The sequence below is a fragment of the Schistocerca serialis genome, chromosome 8 (assembly GCF_023864345.2).
Source record: "Schistocerca serialis cubense isolate TAMUIC-IGC-003099 chromosome 8, iqSchSeri2.2, whole genome shotgun sequence".
NCBI lineage: Eukaryota > Metazoa > Arthropoda > Insecta > Orthoptera > Acrididae > Schistocerca > Schistocerca serialis.
In genome coordinates this window covers 577528834-577554258 of record NC_064645.1, presented here as the reverse complement: position 1 = coordinate 577554258, position 25425 = coordinate 577528834, and the positions used below count along the sequence as shown (strand labels likewise).

Sequence of the window (25425 nt, the reverse complement as noted above, 5' to 3'; positions counted from 1 at the left end):
AACTTAGTATAAATTTTTATGCCTGTACAAAAAGTGGGTATCAGAAAAGTTACTAAAGAGCTAATTTGGGCCGTATCATATCTGTCACTTTTTGAATGTCACATATGAAGTTGAGAATTATGACCCTTCATTAAGAAGAAAAAAAGAGCACAAACATCATCCATGTCCTTCGTATGAAGCACTGCTGCAGTCCAGAGGCGAAGATAAAAAATGGGAGGTACAAGAAAACTTAAAGACACATTTGTCAAATGTAAAGCTTCAGTGGGAGGGGCTACCTTCTTGCTGCTCATGTTGAAGAGGATATAACAATGTGACCAGAATGTGAGGATCTTTCAGTCCCACTAAAAATGCACTTTCAGTGCTAAGTGTTGTACTTCATTGATAACCCTGCTTTTGGATTTGGTCTTTAGTGTGGTTATAACATGAAAATATTGACAAAACTCAGACAGGTACCCCAATAACTTTATGTTCCTATTTTGAATAAACATTCTTTTCCAGTACTAACAGAGTTGTCACTGAAGTGAAGCCTTCTGAAAACCAAACAGAGAATACTGTTAGGCCATAATTTCATTGAAAACTGGTGTATTAAAAATAGGTCTCTGAACCAAAAATCATCACTAATATTTTGCCTGAGCCATAGAGAGACAAACAGTAATGAATCAGTGTTAGATTTCACATTTTTCTACTTTGCAAGTTGAGAACTAACTTATTCTTGTATATAGGGTTTATGAATGAAATTTATTGGTTTTAGGTACTGTATCCCTGGTATTGTATACGTTATATCTTTGAAGATGACCCTGTTACCTAGCTGACACTTGTGTGTGTAAGTCCGATGCTAAAGGTGATGCTAAAGCATGTTTCTTTTGATATGAGCCATCTCACTTATTTCAGAGTCTTTGGATTCTGGACAATAAATTGCATCTTTGAGGGTCAAATAATTTGGTGTTCTGTATCTGCTAAATACACAATTCAGGCCTGTTACTTTGATCTTCTGTAGAAGAACTGTTATGGATTTTGATACTGAAAATTTAATACCTCTCTATTAGCCACAATCTCTATGATTTCTTCCTCTTGCATTCTCATTGCAAAATTGAATTGTTTTCCACCTGTATATAACACAATAACAAAGATAACTGTACTTTAATGCCAAAACTGAAGAACAGAGAAGTCAAAAACATCAACAGGAGACCCAAACAGCACTCTCAAAAACTAAGCAACTGAATCTGAGATGCTAGGTGAACTGGGCAAAAATATAGCTGTGTGTCTTAAGAAATTCTCGGTACACACGTATCTGTGTGGTACTGTGCCTGAATGCATCCATAGCACACCGAGTATGAGCACGTAGTGTAAGAAAACACAGCCACAGCATTATGAGAAAGGCAGGCGGATACATGTTGAGATGTCAACGATGCCTGGGAAAGGGTAAGGCTTTCCATCTTACCATCCCCCCAGCAGTCAAAGTAGCATCACACAGCCAGACCTCTTGTGAGCCACATGCTTCCTCTGCAGAAAGCCACTCTTGACACTACTTGCAGCAGCTAGTTAAATAAAGTAAATTTACGTTTATTAAAACGTACAATTTTTACTACTTTGTAAGGGAGACACAATTCAGTGAGAAAAGCCCCTCACTCATACACATATCTAATGTAACTGCCCTTCTCTGAATTCTTGATCATTAATGATTTCACGCGTGACACTTGTCACAGTTTACTCCATTACTGGTTCATGCAGCTGCCTTTCAACTGATGCACTGTCCATTATCACTTTGGATTACACTCCTAAGGACCTGAGAAGGAAATATGACATTTTTAAGCTTTTGTGAAGCACAAGTGTTGCAGTTCCAATCCAATAGCGAGAGCCACAGTGTTCTTAACTCAACCTACAGCCTATTGCAAGGGAAATAGATTACTATTTGCATAAGATTTGCTTATATACATTGCCTGTAAATTACTCGCAGTAGTACTTCAACCTCTATAAATCTATCAATGAGAAACTTAGTATCTACAGTTTATGTCTGGAATTTTCAAATTTGAACAGAGCTGTATGCAGGTTTACGGACTACATTTTAATATGTTCTTCCTTTTGTCATGTCATGTGCATTTGCTTGTAATTCTTATCTTCTATGGAACATAATGTAGAAATACTGAAACTCATTCCTTTTACCAGACTAACACATTTATTATACATTTGGTACAATTTACACACTTTTCTCAACCAAGGTACAAATAAAAGGACAAATTCAGATCGTTTCACATGTAACACAAAACACAATTGTTCAAACTCTTATTACAAAACGAACTGTAACTGAATACTGTAAATATCTTTTTCACAAAGTGAAATACTTTCATTAACAATAACAAGAGTCATTCGGCACACACATTATTTTCATATGCCTTCTTGTTTTTCCACTTGCATGCTAACACTCAGTCTTGCTTACGGGGTTTAGTATTACCACAAAATTTTCTTTCACACACACACACACACACACACACACACACACACACACACACACAAACCTTTTTTCCTTTTACAAAGGACATTGTAGCAGTATAAAAACACATAACACAATCATCATAAAAAAATATAGTTGATGAGATGTTTAGTGGGAAACATTTCTCCTGAGGCTTTTGGGCACTTGGCACTCCATAGGGCAGCATGTAGCATTTATTTTAAATCCTAGTCTTCATCACATTGTTTGTACTCTTTCCCTCAATCGGTTAAGTTCTTCAGCAATTGCTGAGGGTAGGTCTTTTCCAACTTGTTCTCTGAAGTATTTTTCAACATCATGAACCTGAAACATCATTCATGCTACATAAAATCTTAACATTATTTATACCAATATTTATAAAAAGAATGTGAATTCAATGAAGTAGATGTGGACAATTATATTTTACTTATAAATTGGGAACAGTGACGAACACTCACAGTCATTTGGAAGCACAGATCCTTTAATGTGGCTAAAGAGGGGTAAAAGTTTATGGAAAATAGACTAAACAGGGGTAAATGGAGAAATACTTGGGAGATACGGTTATGAACTACAACAAGAGGAGAAAAACATTGCTTTTCAATCACAGTATTCTGCTTATTTTAATGTGTATTTGTATGAAAAAATGTTATTGCAGTTGAGTATCATTACCTCTTGAAGCCAAAAGTCCTTTGGAATCCTAAACAGTTCTTCCAGATTGACTTTTTCTGGAAGTCCATCCAATCTGAGTGTTCCACTCTTTGGAATGTAGCCAATAGCTGTTTGCTCAGCAATATCTTCATTCTCAATGCGACGCAGAATCCAGTCAAGTACACGTGAATTTTCCCCAAACCCAGGCCATAGAAATTTGCCCTACAAAAATCCAGAAATATTTATTTTTATAAGTGATATTACATCACAATCTTAATTCAAACATATGAGTATAATATTGAACAAATTTTTTAAAATTTATAAAAGAGTTGTGTGCCCCATGTCTGCAAAAAATAAGTGTGTTTCAGTATTAAAACTGGTAAATAAAATGTTTACAAATCCTAAATATCTTTAACTACAAACAGAACTTGTCATCATTTCTGACATACATTATATTTTATTTCTTGTAAAGTTGTGTAGTTTGTTGACTATGGAACAAGATACATTAGCAAAAAACACCATGTTCTTTCTTTTAACTTATTCTTAGTGAACGAACCACAGTAAAAAAAAAAAAAAAAAAAAAAAAAAAAAAAAAAAAAAAAAAAAAAAAGGCAGGACCTTGCCAAAAAATAATTTAAAACTGTTTCATAAAATTAACTTATGAACCATTCTGTCCAACAGGTCTCCATAATTTATCACAGTGAAATTTGAAACTGAACAATGAACAATGAACAATGCATTAACAGTAAGTGCAAATAATCAAGAGAATTATTCAAGAGTAATATCATTGATTAATACAATATAAACTGAAGAAATGATACTCACCTCACTGCTTTTCCTAAACCAGTTGACATGAAATATTTTTGGTAACTTAGCACCTTTACGTGCCTCCATGCTCAGCCAGTGTGAGAGGTAGTGCCCAAAGTTGTAGCCAAAGAATGGTCTCATCGCGAAGGGATCATGCATCACAACTTTCCCCTGCAAGAAATGATTGACAGTGTCATTTCCTCTTTAACTGTTGTGTGTAGTTAACTTCACTCACATAGCATAAATTGCCACAAACTGAACATTTTACCATTGCAAATATGTGGAGATCTCCAGCACACTGAAGGTGACATGGGACCACAGCTTTAATGAAAGAAATGTTGGAGCTCTGTTGCAAGTAGCGTTAGGATGTCCCTTATATATTGATGGTGACTAGTTTTGGACTTGCGTCCATTCACATGCCATCCGTCTTCTTAAGTGACTGAGTACAGTTATGTATGCATGTGTGGAACAAGCGTAGTAAATAATCAAAATGGCAATACAGATACTTTATCATGTAGGAGACAAGTTACAATGAACAATGTGAAGAGCTCTCTTCATTAGTCACCATCAATAAATAAAGGATACTTCCTAACGCAACATAGGATGGTACTCAACCAATCTTTCATTACAAATATTTGGCTGTTTCACGTCTATTTTGATTACGTGGGTATTGTAAATGAATCACTGCATATGAATCTAAAACAATATGCAACTTAAAAGAATTTATTGCTCTGTGGTGAAGATTAAGTGACATCTTGAGAACATGATTAAAAATTAGTGGATTTTCTTTCAATGACTTTTTGCTTTTATGTAATTTGCAGATTTTATTGTTAAGTGGCAGTAATTATTATTTTCAATCACAGACAACCGTTTAGTGTGAAAAAGTTATTCTTTCTTACCACTAAAAGAAGAATGAAGATTTGGTGCAAAAAAAGAAAAAAAAAAGTCCAAAATGGGAGACTGAATTATATCTCCAATAAATAAGAAGTAGCTGTGGTACTTTCAGTGAAGAAGATTTTTAAAATGCATTTTGTGAATCACATTAGATAATGAAACTTTACTGTCAAGTTTTTCCAATATTCCCCAAGATATAATTCAAATTGTAAATCAAAACAAAAGCATTACATATGTACCGAGATTATTGTCATATTGAGATGGCATATAAGAATTTAGTACTCTATTGCATAAAATGGCTGCTGAACATACATAACAAGGGCTTACTTTATGTTCAGCTGCTGCTGTAGATTCTGATCTCATAGAAGCACCAACAAATACACCATGTTTCCAGTTAAATGCTTCATACACAAGAGGGACACCCTGAGGCCTGCGCCCTCCAAACAATATGGCATCAATGGGCACTCCAGCTGGATCTTCCCAAGCAGGATCAATGATGGGACACTGGTCTGCTGGTGAGCAAAATCTGCAACAATTGTTAAAAACAATTTCATTAACTTTCTGATGACTGGGCGACAGCCATTAAAATATAATTATTCTCTGCAAATTCCATAGAGTTCTCATTTAAGTCATTGTATTCATTTGACCTTTCTGCCCATCTGACTATAATTACATATCTTTGAACATCCAGATGCTTTAAATGTAAATGACTACTGTAGATCGCAAGGAGATTTGTTTTAACTCGTTTTCTAAAATGTGTCTCTCTTGGTTGGTTGGTTGGTTGATTTGGGGGAGGGGACCAAACAGTGAGTCATTGGCCCCATGGGGTTAGGGAAGGAAATCAGCCGTGCCCTTCCAAAGGAACCATCCCGGAATTTGCCTGAAGTGATTTTGGGAAATCACAGAAAACCTGAATCAGGATGGTTGGACACAGGTTTAAAGATTGTCCTCCCAAATGCAAGTCCAGTATCCTGACCACTGCACCACTTCACTCTTTGTGTGTCTTATCTGGTCCACACCTTATAACTACCATCTTTGCAATGTGTCTACAGCTCTCTCATTTCTTTTTCTTTTAGCATTTGTAAATGAAAAACGGATTACTGAAGTTTGAGATTCATTACTGATGTATTTTTCTGTCAGTCATCCTTCACTATCTTACTCTGATGCCAAAATGAACTAAATTACCAATTTTGTCTTTTGGAATAAACATTTATTTCATCAGGAATTTATCTGGGCAAGAAAGAGCCACAGGGGCCAGGGGACAGCAACAAGAAAAGCAAAAAAATTAAATAACCTTGCATCAAGAAAGGCACAAGCAGTTGTCCAATAAAAAATGTGTTACCAGTAGATTAATTTGAAGTTATGGTAATACATATAGTGGTAGGCAGCAGCTGCTGTTTACAATATACAAAAAGCTGTATAATCCAGACAGATATATGCCACACACTAGAACTCCTGCCATCTGTAGTGATATTACTTTTCACGAAAATAAAAAGGCAAGAAAATGTGTGACAGATATTCATGTGTATGGATCAGTGATTACTTAAGAGTGAACATACACAGATTGCTAAATTTTGGAAGTGGAAGTTCTTTCATTTGGAAAGAGGAATTGAAGCTTTACAAGCACAACTAAATATAATCATATGTATTGTTCTGTTTTGTTATGTTTCTATTGACTTGGGGCCCTGAGTGATTATTTCCTCAGTCAGTTTCCATATTCTGCAGAATGGAAGACCCTGTAGTTGTTTGCCATTTGTCATGCACATTTATTTTAGCTATCATGAAGTAAATAGACGTTTTTCTTCCATAACTCGACATCAGATTCATTCTAGATGTCCTTTTCTTTGCCATATTATTAATTTTATCCCAGAAATGTCTCAGAATAAGCAACCATGTACCGATTCCCTTTCATTCAACACTTTACACAATAATGTGCACTAGTACTTACTGTAGAACGTATGTCATCTTTGCTTCTCTGTTTCACCCAATGTCATTCATATATTAAGAGCTCACAACATAGGACTACTGAAATTATGATGGATAATTTTATGTTTCACTGAGGTAAGCTACACTTTTTTCTGTAACTGGTGCAAAAAAAAAAAAGTATCTCCAGAAATTATAAGAGAAAAGACTTCAAAAAAATTTTCAGTTACTACAATTAGTAGTCATTGAAATTGCTCTCAATATAAATGCCACCATACCAATTCATTATGACTGATTGCATAGTTCAAGAATCTGTAGGGGATACCCAGCATTTCATGCATAAGACTGTAAACACCTACAGTCATTCCTCCGCGCTTAGTAAAGTTTATACCTTGAATTAGGATGCGCAGCAGGCTTTCCACTGTTTTTGTCCCATGGTTTGCCCAACCAGTCAGTGATCTGCATGGTTAGGTCTGTTTCTTTCTCAAGTCCTTCCCAGAATACTCCTCCATCATTAGTGGCAGCAACATTGGTGAAAATGGTGTTTCTGAATATGGTCTTCATTGCATTTGGGTTGGTCTGACTTGATGTTCCTGTTATTAAAAAAGAAGCATTGGTAGTAATAAAAATGTGTTCACTTGGCAAAAATAAGCAATAATAATTGTTTTCTGTGCCACATAAATATATTTTTGCCCCTCTGCTATATATAACAAATGAGAAATAAAACGTACCTGGAGCAACCCCAAAGAAACCATTTTCTGGATTTATGGCACGAAGCTGCCCATTTTCATCAAATTTCATCCATGCAATGTCATCACCTACACATTCTACTTTGTATCCTGGTAATGTTGGATTCATCATAGCAAGGTTTGTTTTCCCACATGCACTGGGGAAAGCTGCTGCTATGTAACGCTTTTTCCCTGCTGGATTTGTGATACCCAGTATCTGAAATGAGATAGTAGAGTTAAGGGAGAAGCTATATCCCATCATTTGCCAGAGTCTTTACACCTGGAAAGTATTGTTGACACTTACCAGCATATGCTCTGCAAGCCAACCCTCTCGTTTTGCAATGGTTGATCCAATACGCAAGGCGAAGCACTTCTTGCCCAAAAGAGAATTTCCACCATAACCACTGCCATAAGACACTATCTCGTTGTTGTCAGGCCTATGACAAACAAATAAACTGAACATTTGATTTCTGTAAACCCTATTTATGCTTATAAGTAAATAAATAAAATATTTTATTACCATTCTCATGTTTAAATAGTAAATATAGCAATTACTATTTCTGAGAACGGCTTATTGGTCTCCATTTTCACCACATAAATTTATTACACATGCAGTAAACATAATGAATATATCAAATAACTATCCCAGTTATGACCCTCATAAATTTATAAGTGCCTATAATTCAGACAAAAAATTAGTCATTGTGTTTCTATAAGTCCATCTCATTTTGTTTAAACTTTTTATTTTCTTCCCTTTTCTTGCTATATTTTTCTATCTAGTGGTACTGTAATATTCAAACAGTAAATTTTTAAATAAGCAACAAAAAAAGAAGTTAATTATACCTCTGGAGAATGATTGTTCTTTCTGGATCACATGGCCAGCTAGCATACTCATTTGTTGGTTTTGCTGGGCTGCCAACAGAATGCAAGCATTTTACAAAATCTGCTCCTTCTGCCAAGAGATCCAACACAGGGGTTCCCATTCGCGTCATTATTCTCATTGAGGACACAACATAGGGTGAGTCAGTAACTTCGATACCAATCTTTGACAGAGGGGAACCAATAGGACCCATACTGAAAGGAATGACGTACATAGTCCGACCTGCAAAATGAGAAGCATTAGGTTTTAGCATGAAAGCAGATTTGTTAGAACTATCAGCTTTTTAAAGATGCAGCAGAAATATTAGGAATGGGAATAATGATTGGTTTTATAGGTGAGCTCTTGTTTATTTGATCTCAAGACCAATATGACACATTTGTTATATCTACCATGATTGTATGAGAAAGTTCAGTCTAATAATGTACAGTGCATATGTTACAAAGAAAGTTATCTCATAGCAGACAAGGAATTGCAGAAAGTACAATAAAAAAGATATGCACACAAAAGTGTCATATTTAAGTTATCTTTGCTGAAGACAATCTTATCTTTATTGTTCACATAATAAATATGAAGAAAAGTAGCGAAGAACCTCCCTGTTCTATAGATAGATAAATATTATGTGGCATAAAAGAAAACTGGTTTTACCAAATTTAATCACAGTTCCATTAGTAATACTTAAAAATGGTACAACTGTGCTGCACATACCTCGCATACAGCCTGGAAATCTTTCACCAATGGCTTCCTCCATCTGGCCTGGTGACATCCAGTTGCCCAAAACTCCTTTCACACCTGGAGCTACATCAGGAATTGTTTCAGATCGGTTGGTTGTGCAGACAAAAGTGCGACTTTCTACCCTGGCAACATCAGCCGGGTTCGTCCTGGCCAGCCAACTGGACAAACAAACATTTTTTAAAGTAACAATTTACATTTTTGGTACTGTAAATACAATAGTGACTCTCAAAAAGTCATTGTGAAATAATTTATAATGTAAGGAAATTTTAATCCCAAGTGCATTCCTTTTACTGAAAGCTTTTACTAGTTCCACTGATTGATGGACAATGATGTTAGCAAAGGAAGAAATAGTAAATGTTCTTTTGTTAATCATGCAAAGTTTTGTGACTTTTCCTCCACATTTAGTTTCTATGTGAAGAAAATTTATCTGTAGATATGACTATAAAGTAATGAAACTTGTGGTTGAAACATGAATTGAAAATAGAACATAACAGGTGATTTAGGTAAGATATCTGTATGGTGCAAAAAGTGGAAACTGACCCTGAACAAAGAAACGTGTGAAGTTATTCACACGAGTACTAAGAGAAATCTGCCTAATTTCCATAATTCGATAAGTCACACTAACCTAAATGCTGTAAATTCAACTAAATACTTAGGGATTACAATTACAAGTAGCCTAAATTGGAACGATCACATAGATAATGTTGTGGGTACAGATGTGGGATCCACATCAGGTGGGACTAACGGATGACATCGAAAAAGTTCAAAGAAGGGCAGCTCATTTTGTATTATCGCAAAATAGGGGAGATAGTGCCACAGACATGATACGTGAATTGGAGTGGCAAACATTAAAACAAAGGCGTTTTTCGTTGCTATGAGATCTTCTCATGAAATTTCAATCACCAGTTTTCTCCTACAATCGCAAAAACATTCTATTGGCATCCACCTACATAGGGAGAAATGATCATCATGATAAAATAAGAGAAATCAGGGCTCTCACAGAAAAATTTAAGTGCTCGTTTTTCCCGTGGGCTGTTTGAGAGTGGTATGGTAGAGAGGCAGCTTGAAGGTGGTTCATTGAAACCTCTGCCAGGCACTTTATTGTGTATAGCAGAGTGAACACAGTGATGTAGATGATTCACATTAGAATGTGAAAAATTAAAAAGATCTAAAGAAAAATGCACATCTTCTACAGAGTACACTCCAAAATTAAAAAAAAAAAAATAATGTCTGAGAATCATTCCTGAAGTAACTCAGTTTTTTAATTAAGAACAATGTTGTATTCAGATCTTTGTAAGTAATCAATGCAAAATAAAATGATAAAATATTATTAATTTGATTGAAAACTTCGTGTAAAGCAAAAAATAACACAATGTCAGACATAATTTAACATAAATTTAGAAAAGTTTTAGATTACTTTCTGGACAATGCAAATAGCGAGGGGAATTAAAGTTAATGAAATATTCAATGTATGTGCATTCCATCAAAGAATTCAAGAAATTTCATAGTAACTAAAATGAAAGTTTAATTTAATTCCCTTTGCAGGAAGTTTATGATGTGACAGCATTGTTACTGAGATCTGCAAATACAGATTATTAACACAAGCCAAATTAAAACTTACCAGTTCTCATATTTAGGAAGCTTTTGTATCGTTCCCTGCCTCTGCATTAGGTTGAGGAGTTGCACATTCTCCCTTTCAGAGCCATCACAGATGTGAATGTTCTCTGGTTGACACAGGGACACCGTCTCTTCCAAGTAGGCACGCACCTTTAAAGTTAACATTTTTTTTTTTACCTTATGTTACCTGATACATTCAATAAGTCACAGAAATGCAGTTTGCTTGTACAGGCTTGATACTAGCAGGTGGGCAATTTGTGCATTTATACATGCTGCCAAATTCTGACAGCAGCCAATGTGTCATATTCTAGGTTTGAAATAGAAACATAAATATTATTTAATATTTTTTTCCATTAGAATCATCAATGCTACAATAGTAAACATGGGGAAGATTTGATATTGCAATCAGTTACAACTAAACATCAGCATACAATTAATGTAGTTGCAAGCATGTGCAGAATGGCCTCCGTTTGTGTGAAGAGTCACTACACTAAATGTCAGTGTGCTATCTAGCACAGTGTTTATGCTGTCCTACTGTCTGTGGTGCCTAGTTTGGATCTGAAAGCACTGTCCCCTTCCAAACCATACTATTTTTGTCTGCTGCTGTCATAATACGGACAACAATTAGCAATAATAGTATGGACCTGAAAGCAGTACTGCAGCTTGCAAAGGGGTAAGGCACTTTATAGCAGTTGCTGTGTGAAGGCGGAAAAAGTTCTCTATAACACATTGCACTTAGATGTTCACTTTGCTAATACTGTGCCGATGTGCATGACTTTGGAAATACTGGGGCAGTGATCATCTTGCATACTGCATACTTTGAGTCGACACTGGGTAGCAGACTATATACACAAACTCATAACCTTTTATTTTGTTGACAATTGTTTTATAGAAGATAGCTTATATAATTTAATGCTCACATATGAAAGCAATCTAAGGTCATTAATTTAAAAATAATTAATTTCTATCAATGATTGCAAAAATTCCACTACAGTTGTTTCTTTTAGCTCTGTACGGTCACTTTCAGATACGTATAGCGAAAAATATAATTTAGAGTCTGTGCAGAACACCATAGCCGGTTGATGCACACATGGCAAGGCATGCGTGGGGCCATTCTTGTTTGGTTTCTTCCATTTTATAGTTGTATGTTTTGCTACACTTATCAAAAATTTAAAACCGTTTAACTTTGTTTCACAATTTTTTTACTGCAAGTGGGCACATCCCTTCTTTATAATTATGTCTATTCACTTCCAAAGTAGTAATAATGTGCAAAGTCAAAGAGGTACAAACATCTTATCCACATTCTTACTTATTGCTTTTGAAAATAACACCATGACCCCTGTCCCTACAAGCCTTACAGTGATGAAGTATTTTAATGAAGATACTTTGTACCTTTGGCAAGTTACCTTGCAAATTAAAAGAAGTATCTGGGGACATCAGAATTCATGCTATTTATACATAGATTTAAAATGTAAATGTATCAATTTAAGTTATTATTAGAAAGTAGTATTCAAACAAATTCAATATTTCAACAGCTGTTTTACTTTATGTGAAAATGTTTATTTTCTCTTTTGTAGTAGTGTTATGAAAAAAAATGGATGGAATTAAAGCTTGTGTCCACAGGTAGTTAGTTATCTTATCATGGACAATGGACAGGTGAACATGACGATGTCCATGTATCTCTTTGACAGTTTTACGTGCCTGCTACTGTCACTGTTACTTTAATAGATAGTTTGAAACTCTTGTATGCTCTCTTCTGGCACTGCGTACCATTTAAAATTCATTTGATTGTCTAGTGGCACACAGTACAATTCATCTTTATATTTATATTATCTCGTAAATTTAGTTCCTTGCAATGGACTTTTAGTCAAAAATAAAACCATTCAAAGTGAATTTGTGTACATTTCTTACCTTCGGTGACAGCAGATGCACATCTCCATTTGTCACATTAACACCTCTCAGGTGGTTGAAGAGACCAACATTTGGTTGTGATAGTGTCTTCGCATATCGTGACACAAGGGCAGTACATCTGGAACAGAGTATGGAAGAAATGAACCAAAAAATAATGCAATTTTTTGTGCATATTATAATTCTGTGATGCTTCATTAAATTGTGTGCAGAGCATTTTACATGAAGTCCTTCTTGTCAATGGATCAAACTGAGTTCTAAACTCACTCACAGTTGATACAGAAGAAATTCTGGAATTTTTCAACTTTATTCCCTCGAATACTCAGCTAAAAACTGATTTTATTCAATTTCTTATTGCTTTTGGCAAAACATCAGTACCAGACAACTGCCCAGATATAGAAGTAATTCGCTGTGTCCTGTGTGCTAATATGACACCTGGACAAGAACATTAAGAAGAAATTACAAACGCTAACCTCCATAGTTAAACAGTATGTTAGGGCAATAACAAACACAGTAGCAGTGTTGAACTTCTGAACTTTTTATTTATTTAACTGATTTATTTCATTTACACAAAAAACTTGTGTGTTTATCTACTTTCTACGTCTGCATGAATCTCTTTGTAATAGGTGCTACAGCTAAGTCCGAAAGCACAGGCTGTGTTTGGCAACACTTAGTGAGGAAGATAGACTTTACCACCTAGCATCACACTTCCCATGACACACTACTGCTGGCTGCAGCCTACTCTCTCCACTCCACACTAACCCAGTTTGAAACTGGTAAATATAAAATGCATGGGCAGTAAACATTTCAGTCTTTCAACAACATTGCACTAAATGTAATTCTTCTGGCTTTCCCTGCAATTTGTTGACATCTTGATGTGACAGGTGTTCTACTGGATATCAGTGTTGTCCGTGTACAATATTTTGACAATATGACTGGTTTTCATCATGCGCTGAGCTGCAGGTAATACCCAATGAAGACGAGCCACGTTGTCTAAATATTGTGCATGGATGACACTTATATCTGGCAGAACACCTGACATCTCAAGATGTCAAACATTGCAATAATTTGAAAGTTTGTGCCAGACGAACACAAATCTGATCCCAAAACTTCCGCCTTTCACAGTCATCCGCTCTACTAACTGAGCTACTCAGGTCTCACATGTGACCTGCCCCCACAGATTTACTTCTGCCAGTATCTCTATGCTATCTTCCAAACTTCACAGAAGTTCTCCTTGTGTGCCTTGTACGACCAGCACTCCTGGAAGAAAGAAATTATGTTGAAATAACCACAGCCCAGGGATTGCTTCCAGAATGAATCTTTCACTCCTCAGCGTAGTGTGTGAATGGCAGAGTTTGGGACTGAGTCATGGTCCAGTGCGCAATCTTTATCTTCCAGGAAGTTTTACATCTGTTTTCATTCTGCTGCTAAGTAATATTTCGTTCCATAAACATTGCACTAGTTCCTTGATTTGACCATTATCTATCATTTAGAAAACAATTGTTACGTGTGTGTGTGTGTGTGTGTGTGTGTGTGCGCACTCAAAGGCTCAATAGAAACAATCGACTGAGTATACTGATTTAAACAGAGACTATGGTGCAAGGCTATTTTTGTTTGTCTGGAAATAATTCAGTCCTCTTGTCAGTTCTTTACCATTTACCGTTATTACGCATAAGCAAGTATCAGTTGGAATCTGCAGCCAGCACAAGAATAACGAAGTAGCTTGATTAACTCCACTGTCGCCATTACTGCCGTGCTGAAGAAGGAATTTCTTTCCTTTGAGGCTTTGTAGTCTATAATCGAGCCGGTACAAGTAGATCCCTAACTGATAACAACGCTGTTGCCATTACCTGCATAGCGATAATGGTTGCAATACAGTAGCAGTCTATATTCCTGCGACAACACTGTGGCGTTGCCATAGAGATGCAGACTCGACTGTAGGTACAGGAAAGCCCCGTTAAAACCCATAAGGATGTTTTAAGCCGATATTTTTCGGTATTTGTTTGGTGTCGGTTACAACAGATATTTTCTTATTTTCACTAATAACCGAGTAAAAAAAACAAAATATCAATTAGCCATAGTAGCAGTGCTAACATTTTTATTTTTTAAACTTGACATTTAAAAAAAAAGTAATTTATATTCGTAAAATTTGCATTGACTTGAAATACTGTGTTATTATAGAAAATGGTAAAAGCGATCAGTGCTATTACAATAACAATGCCGACAGAGTCGAGCACAAAAAAACGGCATAAGAATTGGTACAACACTGCTGAGACAATACTGTCCATTTTGCCGTGTGTCGTCGCTTAAGGCACGCTTGTACGTGCCGTGTACACGACCTGTCCCCACTTGGTGTCAAGACGTTTCTCCGTGTCTGCGCCGGACATCCGTTGTTTTGCAGAAACGCACCAATCTTAGTCTGGAAATGTTTTTACGGAATGACGTGGCAGACTACAATGCTTCATTTGCTTTAAAAGACTGGAGATTTATCTGTCATTTCTACAAAATAATAAAGGAAGGAAATTTGGCAACAGTAGCAAATTTTACAGTTCATTGACAGTATACAATAAAAATAGAAAGTAGCTGATCTGCTACCTGTGTCTACATGGAATGCTTTTATCTGCTTGTAGCCCTCAAATAAGGAGAAATTAACACGAAAAACAGTTCTTCAGCCTATTTTCAGCCTTTAGGACTGTCTAATCGTAATGTCTAAATTGTGATACGATCAGCGATTACAATGAGTTTTGAGCAGAGGAAAGCATCAGTCATAAAATACAAATGATTCGTCTCGTGTGTTTTGTATGAAGATAACAGTAACGTCCATGACTTGCTTGATACAGTGGAATATTGCCGCTGATTTTCACATTTCTTTCTTTACAAAAAGTCGTTGGGATGACTGTTTAACAGCACTTTATCCTGCGAGCTGAAACCGAAACAAAAGAGTTGACAAAGGGAGGGTTATCATCTGAGCACGTAGTAGGCAATTGGAATGTAATTCCAAGGACGAGTTTTCCACACTCGTCTTTGTGAAAATGGCTGGTACTCGATATAGCTAGAATAGAATGATGTATACGTCTTTAACTAGATCCTTTCTTGTTGTAATTGGGGCAAATGATATTTCAATTTAGAGGTGTGGCATTTGAGACCATCCTAAGAAATGGTTAGATTTTTTATATACGTTTGCTTGGCACTAGGCTGCTCGGCGAATCCTGATACATCTCCTCTTAAAAAGATGCAGTATGAATTATACTTTAGGTATCTGCTGATAAGCTAAAACAAAATGCTGTTTGGCTACTGCTCTACATACACTTCCGCTAGACACAAGTGTGGGCTTCTTGAATTCTCATGCGCGTGTCGTTATGTGAAAACTGCTGTTAGTACGGTAATCAGCACTTCCGTGACACACTAAGCAGTTTTCCTTGCGCCTTCGTCTCCATTGTTAAATACACTGCGTTCTAAATTAAGATCTTGAGGAGGACGTGAGTGGTCATTCACCTGATTGATGATCCTTCTACGAAGAGGCATCAGCTTTAAGACAGAGGTTATACAGATAACTGAACATTATGAGAGCGACTGGTTTCCAGTGCAGTTCCTGAATGTCTGTGTAATATAGTCAATGCGTAAGTATCAAACACTGGAGGACCTTCTCTCGTCATGCCCCGCACACTGTCAGAAACAGAAAAGAAGTTTAGGGTTCATGGCCGTTTGGGCGAATCGTCAAGAGAGGGCTTACAGTTCTGATTAAGCAAATACAGTGCAGGAAACCTACGATATCTTCTTCGAACGAGTCGCCCTAGCATTCGCTGAAACGAGTCTGTGAAAAATAGCAGAAAAGCTATGGATGACTTGACAGAGATTTGAGCATCACTCCTCCAGAATATGAATCTGGAGTGCTGAACCATTACACGGTGTTTTTGCAACAACATAGCAGTAGTTGGAATGTCTTCTCGCAATTTGAGGGAAGCTTTGAGTGCAACCCAGTGTCTTGAATGATCGAATCTGGTGTTTTTTTGTGATGTCTTGTTCACTGGTGGAACTAATTCAGAAATGAAAGAAGTTGTTTTTTAGGCAAAGTCAGTCTGGGCACCAGTGATAGATATTACTGAATAAGTATTCGGAGATATAAAAATACCCTCGCTTTATCAGCAGCGCACTATTTCTGATATTCTACGCAAACTGCTTCTTTCTGGGAAGGGATGTAGTACGTGCAGGGCCGGACCCTCCCTACCCCTCCCCCAGCGGCCCACCTGTCCCGCCTTTACTCCTCTTACACTTTCACTAGTGTCAGTTTTCGCCACTAATTGTGATACGAACTGTATAGAAATCTTACAGTTGTACGAGTGATGGGTTGTGTCGCCTGGGCTTTTAAACCGGCCCTGAGTGTATGCATACCACACTAACATGGGAACATTACATCAAAATCTGTTCTCAGCCTCGTAAGTGATGATGGAATGTGTGTATTAATGTATTTGATTCAAATATGAGACTGCGCTGTGATGCGTCAGCATCTTCCATAATTATGTTCGCCCATCATGGGTGAAGAATAAGGTGGCAGAATATAATACCTTGGGATGGAACTATCGCAACCTAATGTTGATCCTTTCAGCCACCTTCGAGTTGTTAATACGGGAAATGGAAGTGTGCATCTGCTGTCTGGTTTGAACGTTTTACATCTTTGGATGTTCAACGAAAAGAATCAAATTTAATGTAATGTGATATTATAAGTACGCGTATAATTGTAGTTGCGCTTAGGATGAAAATGTAATATATTAGGGCCTAGTGTAAGGTGGATGCGCAAGTGCTTATACTAAACGTTCCACAAGAAATACTTGTATTGTTGGTCGTATTGTGAGCAGATGTGCACAAAGAAACTATCTGCACTTTCTTCACTCCAAGTAGATACGTTAACGTAAACATGCCTGAAGAAGGCGAGACATTAACTGTTGATTCCCGAGCTTCCCAAAAAATCCAAGTGGAGCCGTTTGAGACCTTGTTTCATCACAATAACAGGCCTGCTTATAGTTCGACCAATAACACAAGCATTTCTTGTGGAACTTCGAGTGTAGACATCTTACACACGGCCCTATTTGATTACATTCCGATCCCGAACGAAAATGAAATCATTTTCATAAGATGCAATATTGTGCTGCCTTCATTACCTCATTTGAGAAAATGTGAAGGTAAATTACATGAAAAGACGAGAGTTTACATTTTTCTTCATATCATTCAGAGTAATCCCCGTAAATAAGATGGGAATGAAGGAAAAGGGGAGGGGGGCGTTGGCCAGGATAAAATAAATTAAGCTTTTCTGAGCATTTATAAATATGCGTAGCTTCAGAGAGGGGCTAGATAAACTGGACGACTAGCGAGTAGGAATGGAATAGCTTCATTGTTAACTCTCCTACTTATAGTGCACCGATGTGTTCACGACGGTTCGAAGAAGATACCCGAGATATAACTGAAGATGGGTTTCACATTCTGCTTGGCAGCCCAAGGAATGCGTGAGAGAAGGATATACATGTCATGTATCATACTGAACACGATATAAAATTTCGTAGTTTTCTTTTTGTCTTATGTTGTGTGAGATTGTGCAGAGGGCCGCGCGGGGTAGCCGAGCGGTCTAGGACGTCTTGTCACGGTCCGCGCGGTTTCCGCCATCGGAGGTTCGAGTCCTCCCTCGGGCATGTGTGTGTGTGTGTGTGTGTGTGTGTGTGTGTGTGTGTGTGTGTGTGTGTGTCGTCCTTAGCATAAGTTAGTTTAAGTTAGATTAAGTAGTGCGTAAGCTAGGGACAGATGACCTCAGCGGTTTGGTCCCTTAAGACGTTATCACAAATTTCCAATTTGTACACTTCTAAACGTTCATTTGAATATTTTCAGGCAGTAATGACTATTTTTATACATCAAACAACTATACTGAGTTGACGCAAAAATTATCAACATTTGGAACCTTTCAAGACAGTTCGAAATACTTGCTAAATGCCGCGGAACTAAAAAGCTTAAAAGGCGGTAATGAGAATTCTTATATTTCGAATTCCACAAACAATCGCTTGTGGTAATTCTGGATGGCTTTACCTCCAAGTGAGCGCGAAAAAGAAATACGCGCAGATTTCTTTTCCTGTGTAATTCATCCTAATTACGCAGCAGGTTACCTGGTTCTCGCGAAATGATAATGTGAGGCAGCGAAACACAAACATCGAACAGCCACGTAAATAAAGTCACTTGCTTCACTGAGCAGTTCGTTACATCAGCCACATTATCAATATATCGAACATCCACGCGAAAGGGTTACTGGCTAGATACAGATATTCTGATAATGGCTGTGGATTATATGCAGTTCTGTCAATAGTAAGACACGTAGGTGAAGATTGATGGGAATTCGTCGATTGTCATCTGGTTCTGCGCCCTGTACTTTACAGTTCTCGCAATGGTTAACATTTCAGCTAGATATCGAAAGAGCCCTTCTATGAACTTTTTTTTAATTTTTATTTTATTTTATTTTATTTTTTTTTTTTTTACGAGGAATTTCACAGAAACATACGTAGATGAAAGATATATGCTAGTGCGTGACATTTACAACAGTTTGTCTGAACAGTTAATGCTTCAGTGAATCTTGGACAATGGTTTTGCAATAATTTACTCGGGGCTATTTCTCTGGCAGCTCGTAGAATTATTTACTCTCCTGTTGTTTCCACTGAAAAACCGTCTACCAAGCAATGTCAAAGTGATTGTGTCACCGGGCTTTCGTGCAGGAAGCGAATGCTGCAGATCTTTCGTCTGGTCGATTCTCATCTCTTGTTTCCGTGGCTCCTCTAAAAAGCTTCAGGGCAATTTTGGGGTGATTCCTTAAAGTCACGGGTGAGTCCTTCCTTCGTCTCTCTCCACCGAGCTTGTGTTATATTTTCAGTGGCACGTGTGTGATCGAAAAATGAACTTCTTCCCATTCGTAATCATTCCTCGTAAGTCTCAATACAGACACAATTCACTCTTCTAGCCCTTCTGGAAAGGGCAGTTCATACGGCCAGGAATCGTCACATAAGGCGCTAGTAAGACCCATTCTGGAATACTGCTTTAGTAATTGGAGTCCTCTTGACATAGACTTGACACCATAAAAAGGAATTCAGAGGACGCTGCAGCGCGTGCGAGGTCGCTACAGCCAACATAAAAGTATAATGTAGATACCCAGATAATTTTCATGAAACCCTCTGGAAGATGGGCAACCGGTCGGGAAGCATTTGTGAGTTTACGAGGACCGGGGTGCGAAGTAGATCGGGGAACGATTGTATTGCCTCCACCTTGAACCTCGTGTATGGATCATGGGAATGAAAGAGATTTGGAACGGAAATATACAGCCATCCATTTCTACGTAGCTTGCAAACTGAGTGGCTAACACATATAAAGTACAGTTCGTCATGTACTGCCTCTCTTCGGTGTTTAGCCGGCCGGTGTGGCCGTGCGGTTCTAGGCGTTTCAGTCTGGAACCGCGTGACCGCTACGGTCGCAGGTTCGAATCCTGCCTCGGGCATGGATGTGTGTGATGTCCTTAGGTTAGTTAGGTTTTAAGTAGTTCTAAGTTCTAGGGGACTGATGACCATAGATGTTAAGTCCCATAGTGCTCAGAGCCATTTGAACCATTTTTTTTCTTCGGTGTTTACATTGCTCCTTCGTTACGTCTGAACTCGTATCGAACTTTCACACATTGAAAACAGTTTTCGGACAATGGAAACTGCGTCATTCAGAATACACCTTTCTTCCCGTCATACTCCACGTTCCTGATGGCAACACTGTTTATAAGCGCTCCCAGTTTTTCTCAGACAGGCCAGATACAAGAAGATGTCAACGTTTTCCATACTCCCAATCAACTGGCTGCCCGTGGTAAATTTATGCAGACCGAAGATGACAAAGCCGCAGCCACTGTCACGTCTGCATGGATCCATAACGTCTAGTGATATCGTCATTAACCGCATTTTGACAAGTAACTAATATGAATTCACTTTCACGCTGTTCTGATGAACGTACAAGGCCGAGAGAGAAAAGAATTCCGGAATTGCACCAAGTTTTCCCAAGACTAAGACAAAGACAGCAGTCCAAGTCAGGAAGAGAATATCGACTCGTTCGTAAGAAAGACTGAAGCCAGGATTTGTACGTCTTTCTGGAAGTAAATGTCTCCGAGTAGTTTCATCGTATACGTGTCATTCACGGAAAGAAAACAGGAAGAGTAACGTATTCTAGAGAGATAAGTCAGCACCTTAGAGTTGGTACTGTTGGAAGCCACTCTAGCTGTTGCGGAAAGTCTGGCTACTCGCTTCTGTTACACTTTTAACAGCAATGTTCGTGCAGCTACATCATGTTGAAAAGGGTGTTCGTTCGATTCTCTTAAGAGAATCACAGAAACGTAACCGAGGCTAGGCAGATTGGCGACGTCGTAGACGTACACTTGCTCGCGATGACCAAGTCCAAGATCAAGATCCAGAGGATAGCACCAACACAATTGATTTCAGACGTCCTACGTCGTTACCCAGAAGCTGGTTTACTGCTGAAGATACGTATATCTTATTCCGAAATAACTGGATCCAAACGCGCACTGCTGTATAATTTAGGGTTCCACCGATTTAGGAAAATCACTTCAAGTGAATACCGGGATAGTTCCTTTCCGAGATCATCCTAGATCTCATTCCCGAACCTTATTCAAAAGGGCCCGTCTTTAGTCACCACCGACAATGGGGAAACCTGCCAGTACGTTGTAAAGTAAATGACTACGACGTGAGTCTTGCCATGATCGTCAGTTCATTTCAATCATTTTCCAGTAACTTGCTGCCTATAATTAATTGGACACTGTGTTAAACACAGGAGAAAATACCGTCTACACTACTCACTGATCGCGAGGGGCCTTGTCCGCGATGAAGTCTGGCATGGTGGCTACCGATGGTGGACTGTGGTCCTGTGTCCTGGAGAAGAAGCAGGGATGTCCCTCGAGTTGCTCCTGACTGTAACCGCTTAACGACGTTGCAGTTTTATACGCGACCGGTGTGGTGCTGAGGGGGAAGAGGGGGGGGGGGGGGGGAGGGCATGGATGGAGGTTTGGGTGGAGGAGGAGAGGGGGGGGGGGGCGGAGCGGTAGATGACGTCCGCGTTGAGATAGGCCAGAGGCTTAACGGAGGACCTGTAAACTGACTACTGCCAGCATTTACTGGTTGTCCATTTTTCCCGTGTATCGACTGGAGACTTTGCTCTCACGTGGCCTTCCTCGTACGCTATTAACTCTTCAGTTACGTGACGTCACTGACAGCGACAAAAGACGTCTCAGTATTCCACAGCAAGGAAGTTACGTTATTTCCGGTTTACCTCGAAGCCATTTCGTAATCAGTGTCTTATTTTTCTTCAAAGCTCGTTTTGGAAGAGTTTAGTCTGCTACATGTAAAGTCAGGTATTCCGTTTTCAAATTCATATCACCCGTTGGTAATGTCCTTCGAGGTATTAAACACAAAAGCATATTGTTTGCTAACCACTGTTTTCACATATTCAGTTTTACATGAGATAGATCACATAATGACCCCAAATGCAGTATGCTCGTCCATTTGTAGCTGGAGTCATAGACGGCCAGATCTGGATTTAAATTTCTACCTTATGCTCCTGAGCAAGACTTTACATAATATTCCTAACTACATGGAACGACAGCTGATCTTTTCCTCCTTTCTCGCCAGTGTTCTACCAGTGACAAATACACTACTTGTATGCAAGAAACTGAAAATTTGAACAAAGCAAAAAAGTATAAAAAACAGGTCCCATGCATTTCGAACTCTTTACGGTCAGGAGAACATTTTCTGTTATATACATATTGTGTACAACGCCTCTGGATCTCTCTTTAAACTTTTCTGTGAGTGCAACATGCTGCAAGCGTGTTGAAGTTTGATTTTATTTAAGTTGTGGTGGTATGTGACTATCATTAAGCAATTAACAGGCATGTTGACGAAAACACAAGAAAACAATGGAACTTGTTTTTATGAACTCATACTGTCATAACACCGAGCTCTACGTATGTTGATTATGAACAGAGCAACAAAGCTACTTAAGTGCGAGCGTAACAGCGTGTTTACACTGAACACAAAAGTAAATTTAACTTATGCGTGAATTTTACAACGTATTTACATTGAACAGGCCAGCCAATTTAAGTCGAGGCGTTTGATAAGAAACCCACTGCAAAGGTCACATTCATTGCCGAATTTTGCCACTGTCTTTCGTTTTCGACAGAGCCGCGCGGGATTAGCCAAGCGGTCTTAGGCGCTGCAGTCATGGACTGTGCGGCTGGTCCCGGCGGAGGTTCGAGTCCTCCTTCGGGCATGGGTGTGTGTGTGTGTGTGTGTGTGTGTGTGTGTGTGTGTTTGTCCTTAGGATAATTTGGGTTAAGTAGTGTGTAAGCTTAGGGACTGATGACCTTAGCAGTTAAGTCCCATAAGATTCTCACATATGAACATTTTTTTTTTCGACAGAATATTTGTTATCAAGAGAACAACTATTTTGCACCAAGCATAGATGTCGGAGCTTGTTATTGCACATAACGCGGCAAAGAGAGACATATACGGCTATCTCAAGAATAGTAATTTACACGAAACTGTTTCTGTTTTTGAATGCATGTACGCCAAAGAGCAGTGCTGCTTCCGCCTTCCTGAAACCAGATTCGTGTTCTGTTGATCGGAGCATTAGAACTTAACACCATCCTCTAGTATTCGCCTAAATAAGTACGGAATACAACCGCAAATTATACGGGTTCGTTCTTCAAACCTCTTACTTTGTAAAACACGAATCTGATGAGCCAAAAACGGGAGTACGACGTCAACATGCCATCGACAACACAATCGCGACAAGCGTACAGAATGAAACGTCCGTGAAGGTACTGGAAGGAATTGACTGGAGAACAACTGATTTGGTATGTCAGGATGGTCGTATGAGGATGCGAAGACCACTATTATCCAATACGGCTCCAGTACCAACCTGTTCGCTACCTGGGTCGGTATATTCGCATTATGCATTCGGAACTTCTCGAATCAATCAGAGACACTAACACAAATGTCGGACGCGGTGTCGCTGTCAAAAAGTACTACTTGCATTACGTCTGGAACTTAGAAAATGCATCTTAACGGCGATCTTGAACTGAAACAGCGCTTTTTCTTTTATGAAAATGGGATTCACGAAGCTAATAAATTTCCAATCATGTACACAATCACTCTGATGTAAACTGTTTCCTTTAGCCTCGTGTGTCATAGAACTACTTTATCAGTGGAGCTGCATACAGGACAGACTGACCTAGCCTACCAATAATTTAAGTTCTGTAACGGTTGGCCCAAACCTGTGACTAACGCACTCAACCACTGATGTGCGAAGAAGGAAAACTCGTTAGCTTTTGCTTCTGTTACGTGCGTCATATCGATAAAGCAAGTTTCCAAGATTCCAGTGAAGTCAAAGAAGTACGCAAAACGTGACTAAACAGCATAGCAACATGGCGTAAGCTGTTTCTGGAATACGTATGTTTCTTTATCAGACAGTGAAATGCATGATGCAGAGCTTACGAAAATGTAAAACAGATAAACAATGGATTACAGATGCCCTCCTTTTAGGTCTTACGCTGTAGTCTCTGGAATCAATTTGTGCCTCATTTGCCTTCTACTGCAGTGGTTGGGGGGAGAAATATTTAAGTTCCCCCACGTAAACTGTTACGAAAATCAAAGCAGAAGAATTTAAATATCCATACCCACAGTCACTGGTAGGGCCTGTCACAACGAGAGACGAAACGTTATGCAGATTATGTATAACGCTACAGCATAAGAATTCAGAAGTATGTGTTATCAAGCAAGTAAACAGCGACCGTGAAGACTTGCATTAGATAGCAAAGTCTGTTTCATCGCGCGAGGTTCATCCCTCCGTTTCGAGTAATATCGCCAGAAGTTTTCGGTCCGCGGAAACTTACGTCTGAGGGTCGTACATAGTTCAGTCCGTGGAGCGATACGGTCCGCCTTCTTCGTTACCAGAGTCCATAAGTCAGTCACCAAGCCGGACAAAGAATGCGGGTGAAGAACGTCAGCACACATCCGTTTTCATGATACGTTGTATCAAACTAGGTTTGTTCCTGACAGTTCGCACTCATCGTAGTACCCATACTCTGCGTCAATCAAGCCTGCGGTCTCGCTGTTTGTTCACTGCGTCAAATTACTTCATTTGAGTATCAGTGAATTCGGCAAGGTATGTATCTGCACGACATTAACTTCCAGTAGTTTAATGATTCTGAGTGTCCAGATTACATGCTTCAGTGTGTACAAGAACTGTCAACATAATTCAAGAAAATAGGAGAGATGTATTGTAGTAAAGGAATATAGAAATTATGAGTTGTGACAGGGTGAAAAGGAAATTTAGATGGCGGAAGCCCAAGTATTGCCTTCATATTTACTGCGGGAGGGATTCATAATTAATTAGGTGGTTCTGAAAAGTTGTGTTTCTATTGAGAAGTGAGGAAACAAATACTTCAGTCTGAACCACAGATGCATTCATATGAGATCGTTAAATGGTACGCAGTTTGTACATTTAAGAGTATCTTATTTGGAATGCGCCCTGCGGAAATTCGCTGCAAAAGAGTACACGAATACTAATCAAAGTTCTTGTTTAATAGAACAACAGTCGTCCAGATTAAATAACAGGAAATCCAGATTCTACAGAAATTTTAGTTTATTAATTTTCTAAGAGGGTTGCCCAGAAAGTAATGCACCGCATTTTGTTTTCTCAACCGAAAACAATGCTACAAATACGAAACGTTACGTATGTATTATTTGAAG

At 38.5% G+C, this 25425-nt stretch overlaps 1 protein-coding gene across 2 annotated transcripts in view; it reads right to left on the bottom strand.

The window, feature by feature from the left end:
* Nucleotides 1-2168: 2168 nt before the first annotated feature.
* LOC126416107 (phosphoenolpyruvate carboxykinase [GTP]-like) overlaps nt 2169-25425 on the bottom strand; it is a 138064-nt gene continuing 114807 nt past the window's right edge. The window contains exons 1-12 of one of the 2 annotated variants that reach the window (XM_050083616.1): nt 21478-21583; nt 12608-12725; nt 10701-10846; nt 9053-9237; nt 8311-8569; nt 7772-7904; nt 7471-7684; nt 7131-7332; nt 5144-5342; nt 3941-4093; nt 3137-3337; nt 2169-2791 (exon numbers count right to left, since the gene is read on the bottom strand). In XM_050083616.1, coding sequence (XP_049939573.1) covers nt 2687-2791; nt 3137-3337; nt 3941-4093; nt 5144-5342; nt 7131-7332; nt 7471-7684; nt 7772-7904; nt 8311-8569; nt 9053-9237; nt 10701-10846; nt 12608-12725; nt 21478-21515 — 1953 coding nt within the window. In that variant the 5' untranslated portion in view covers nt 21516-21583 and the 3' untranslated portion in view covers nt 2169-2686. Of the gene's footprint in view, nt 2792-3136; nt 3338-3940; nt 4094-5143; nt 5343-7130; nt 7333-7470; nt 7685-7771; nt 7905-8310; nt 8570-9052; nt 9238-10700; nt 10847-12607; nt 12726-21477; nt 21584-25425 lie in introns of those variants that run through there. The other variant, XM_050083617.1, reaches the window with a different exon arrangement.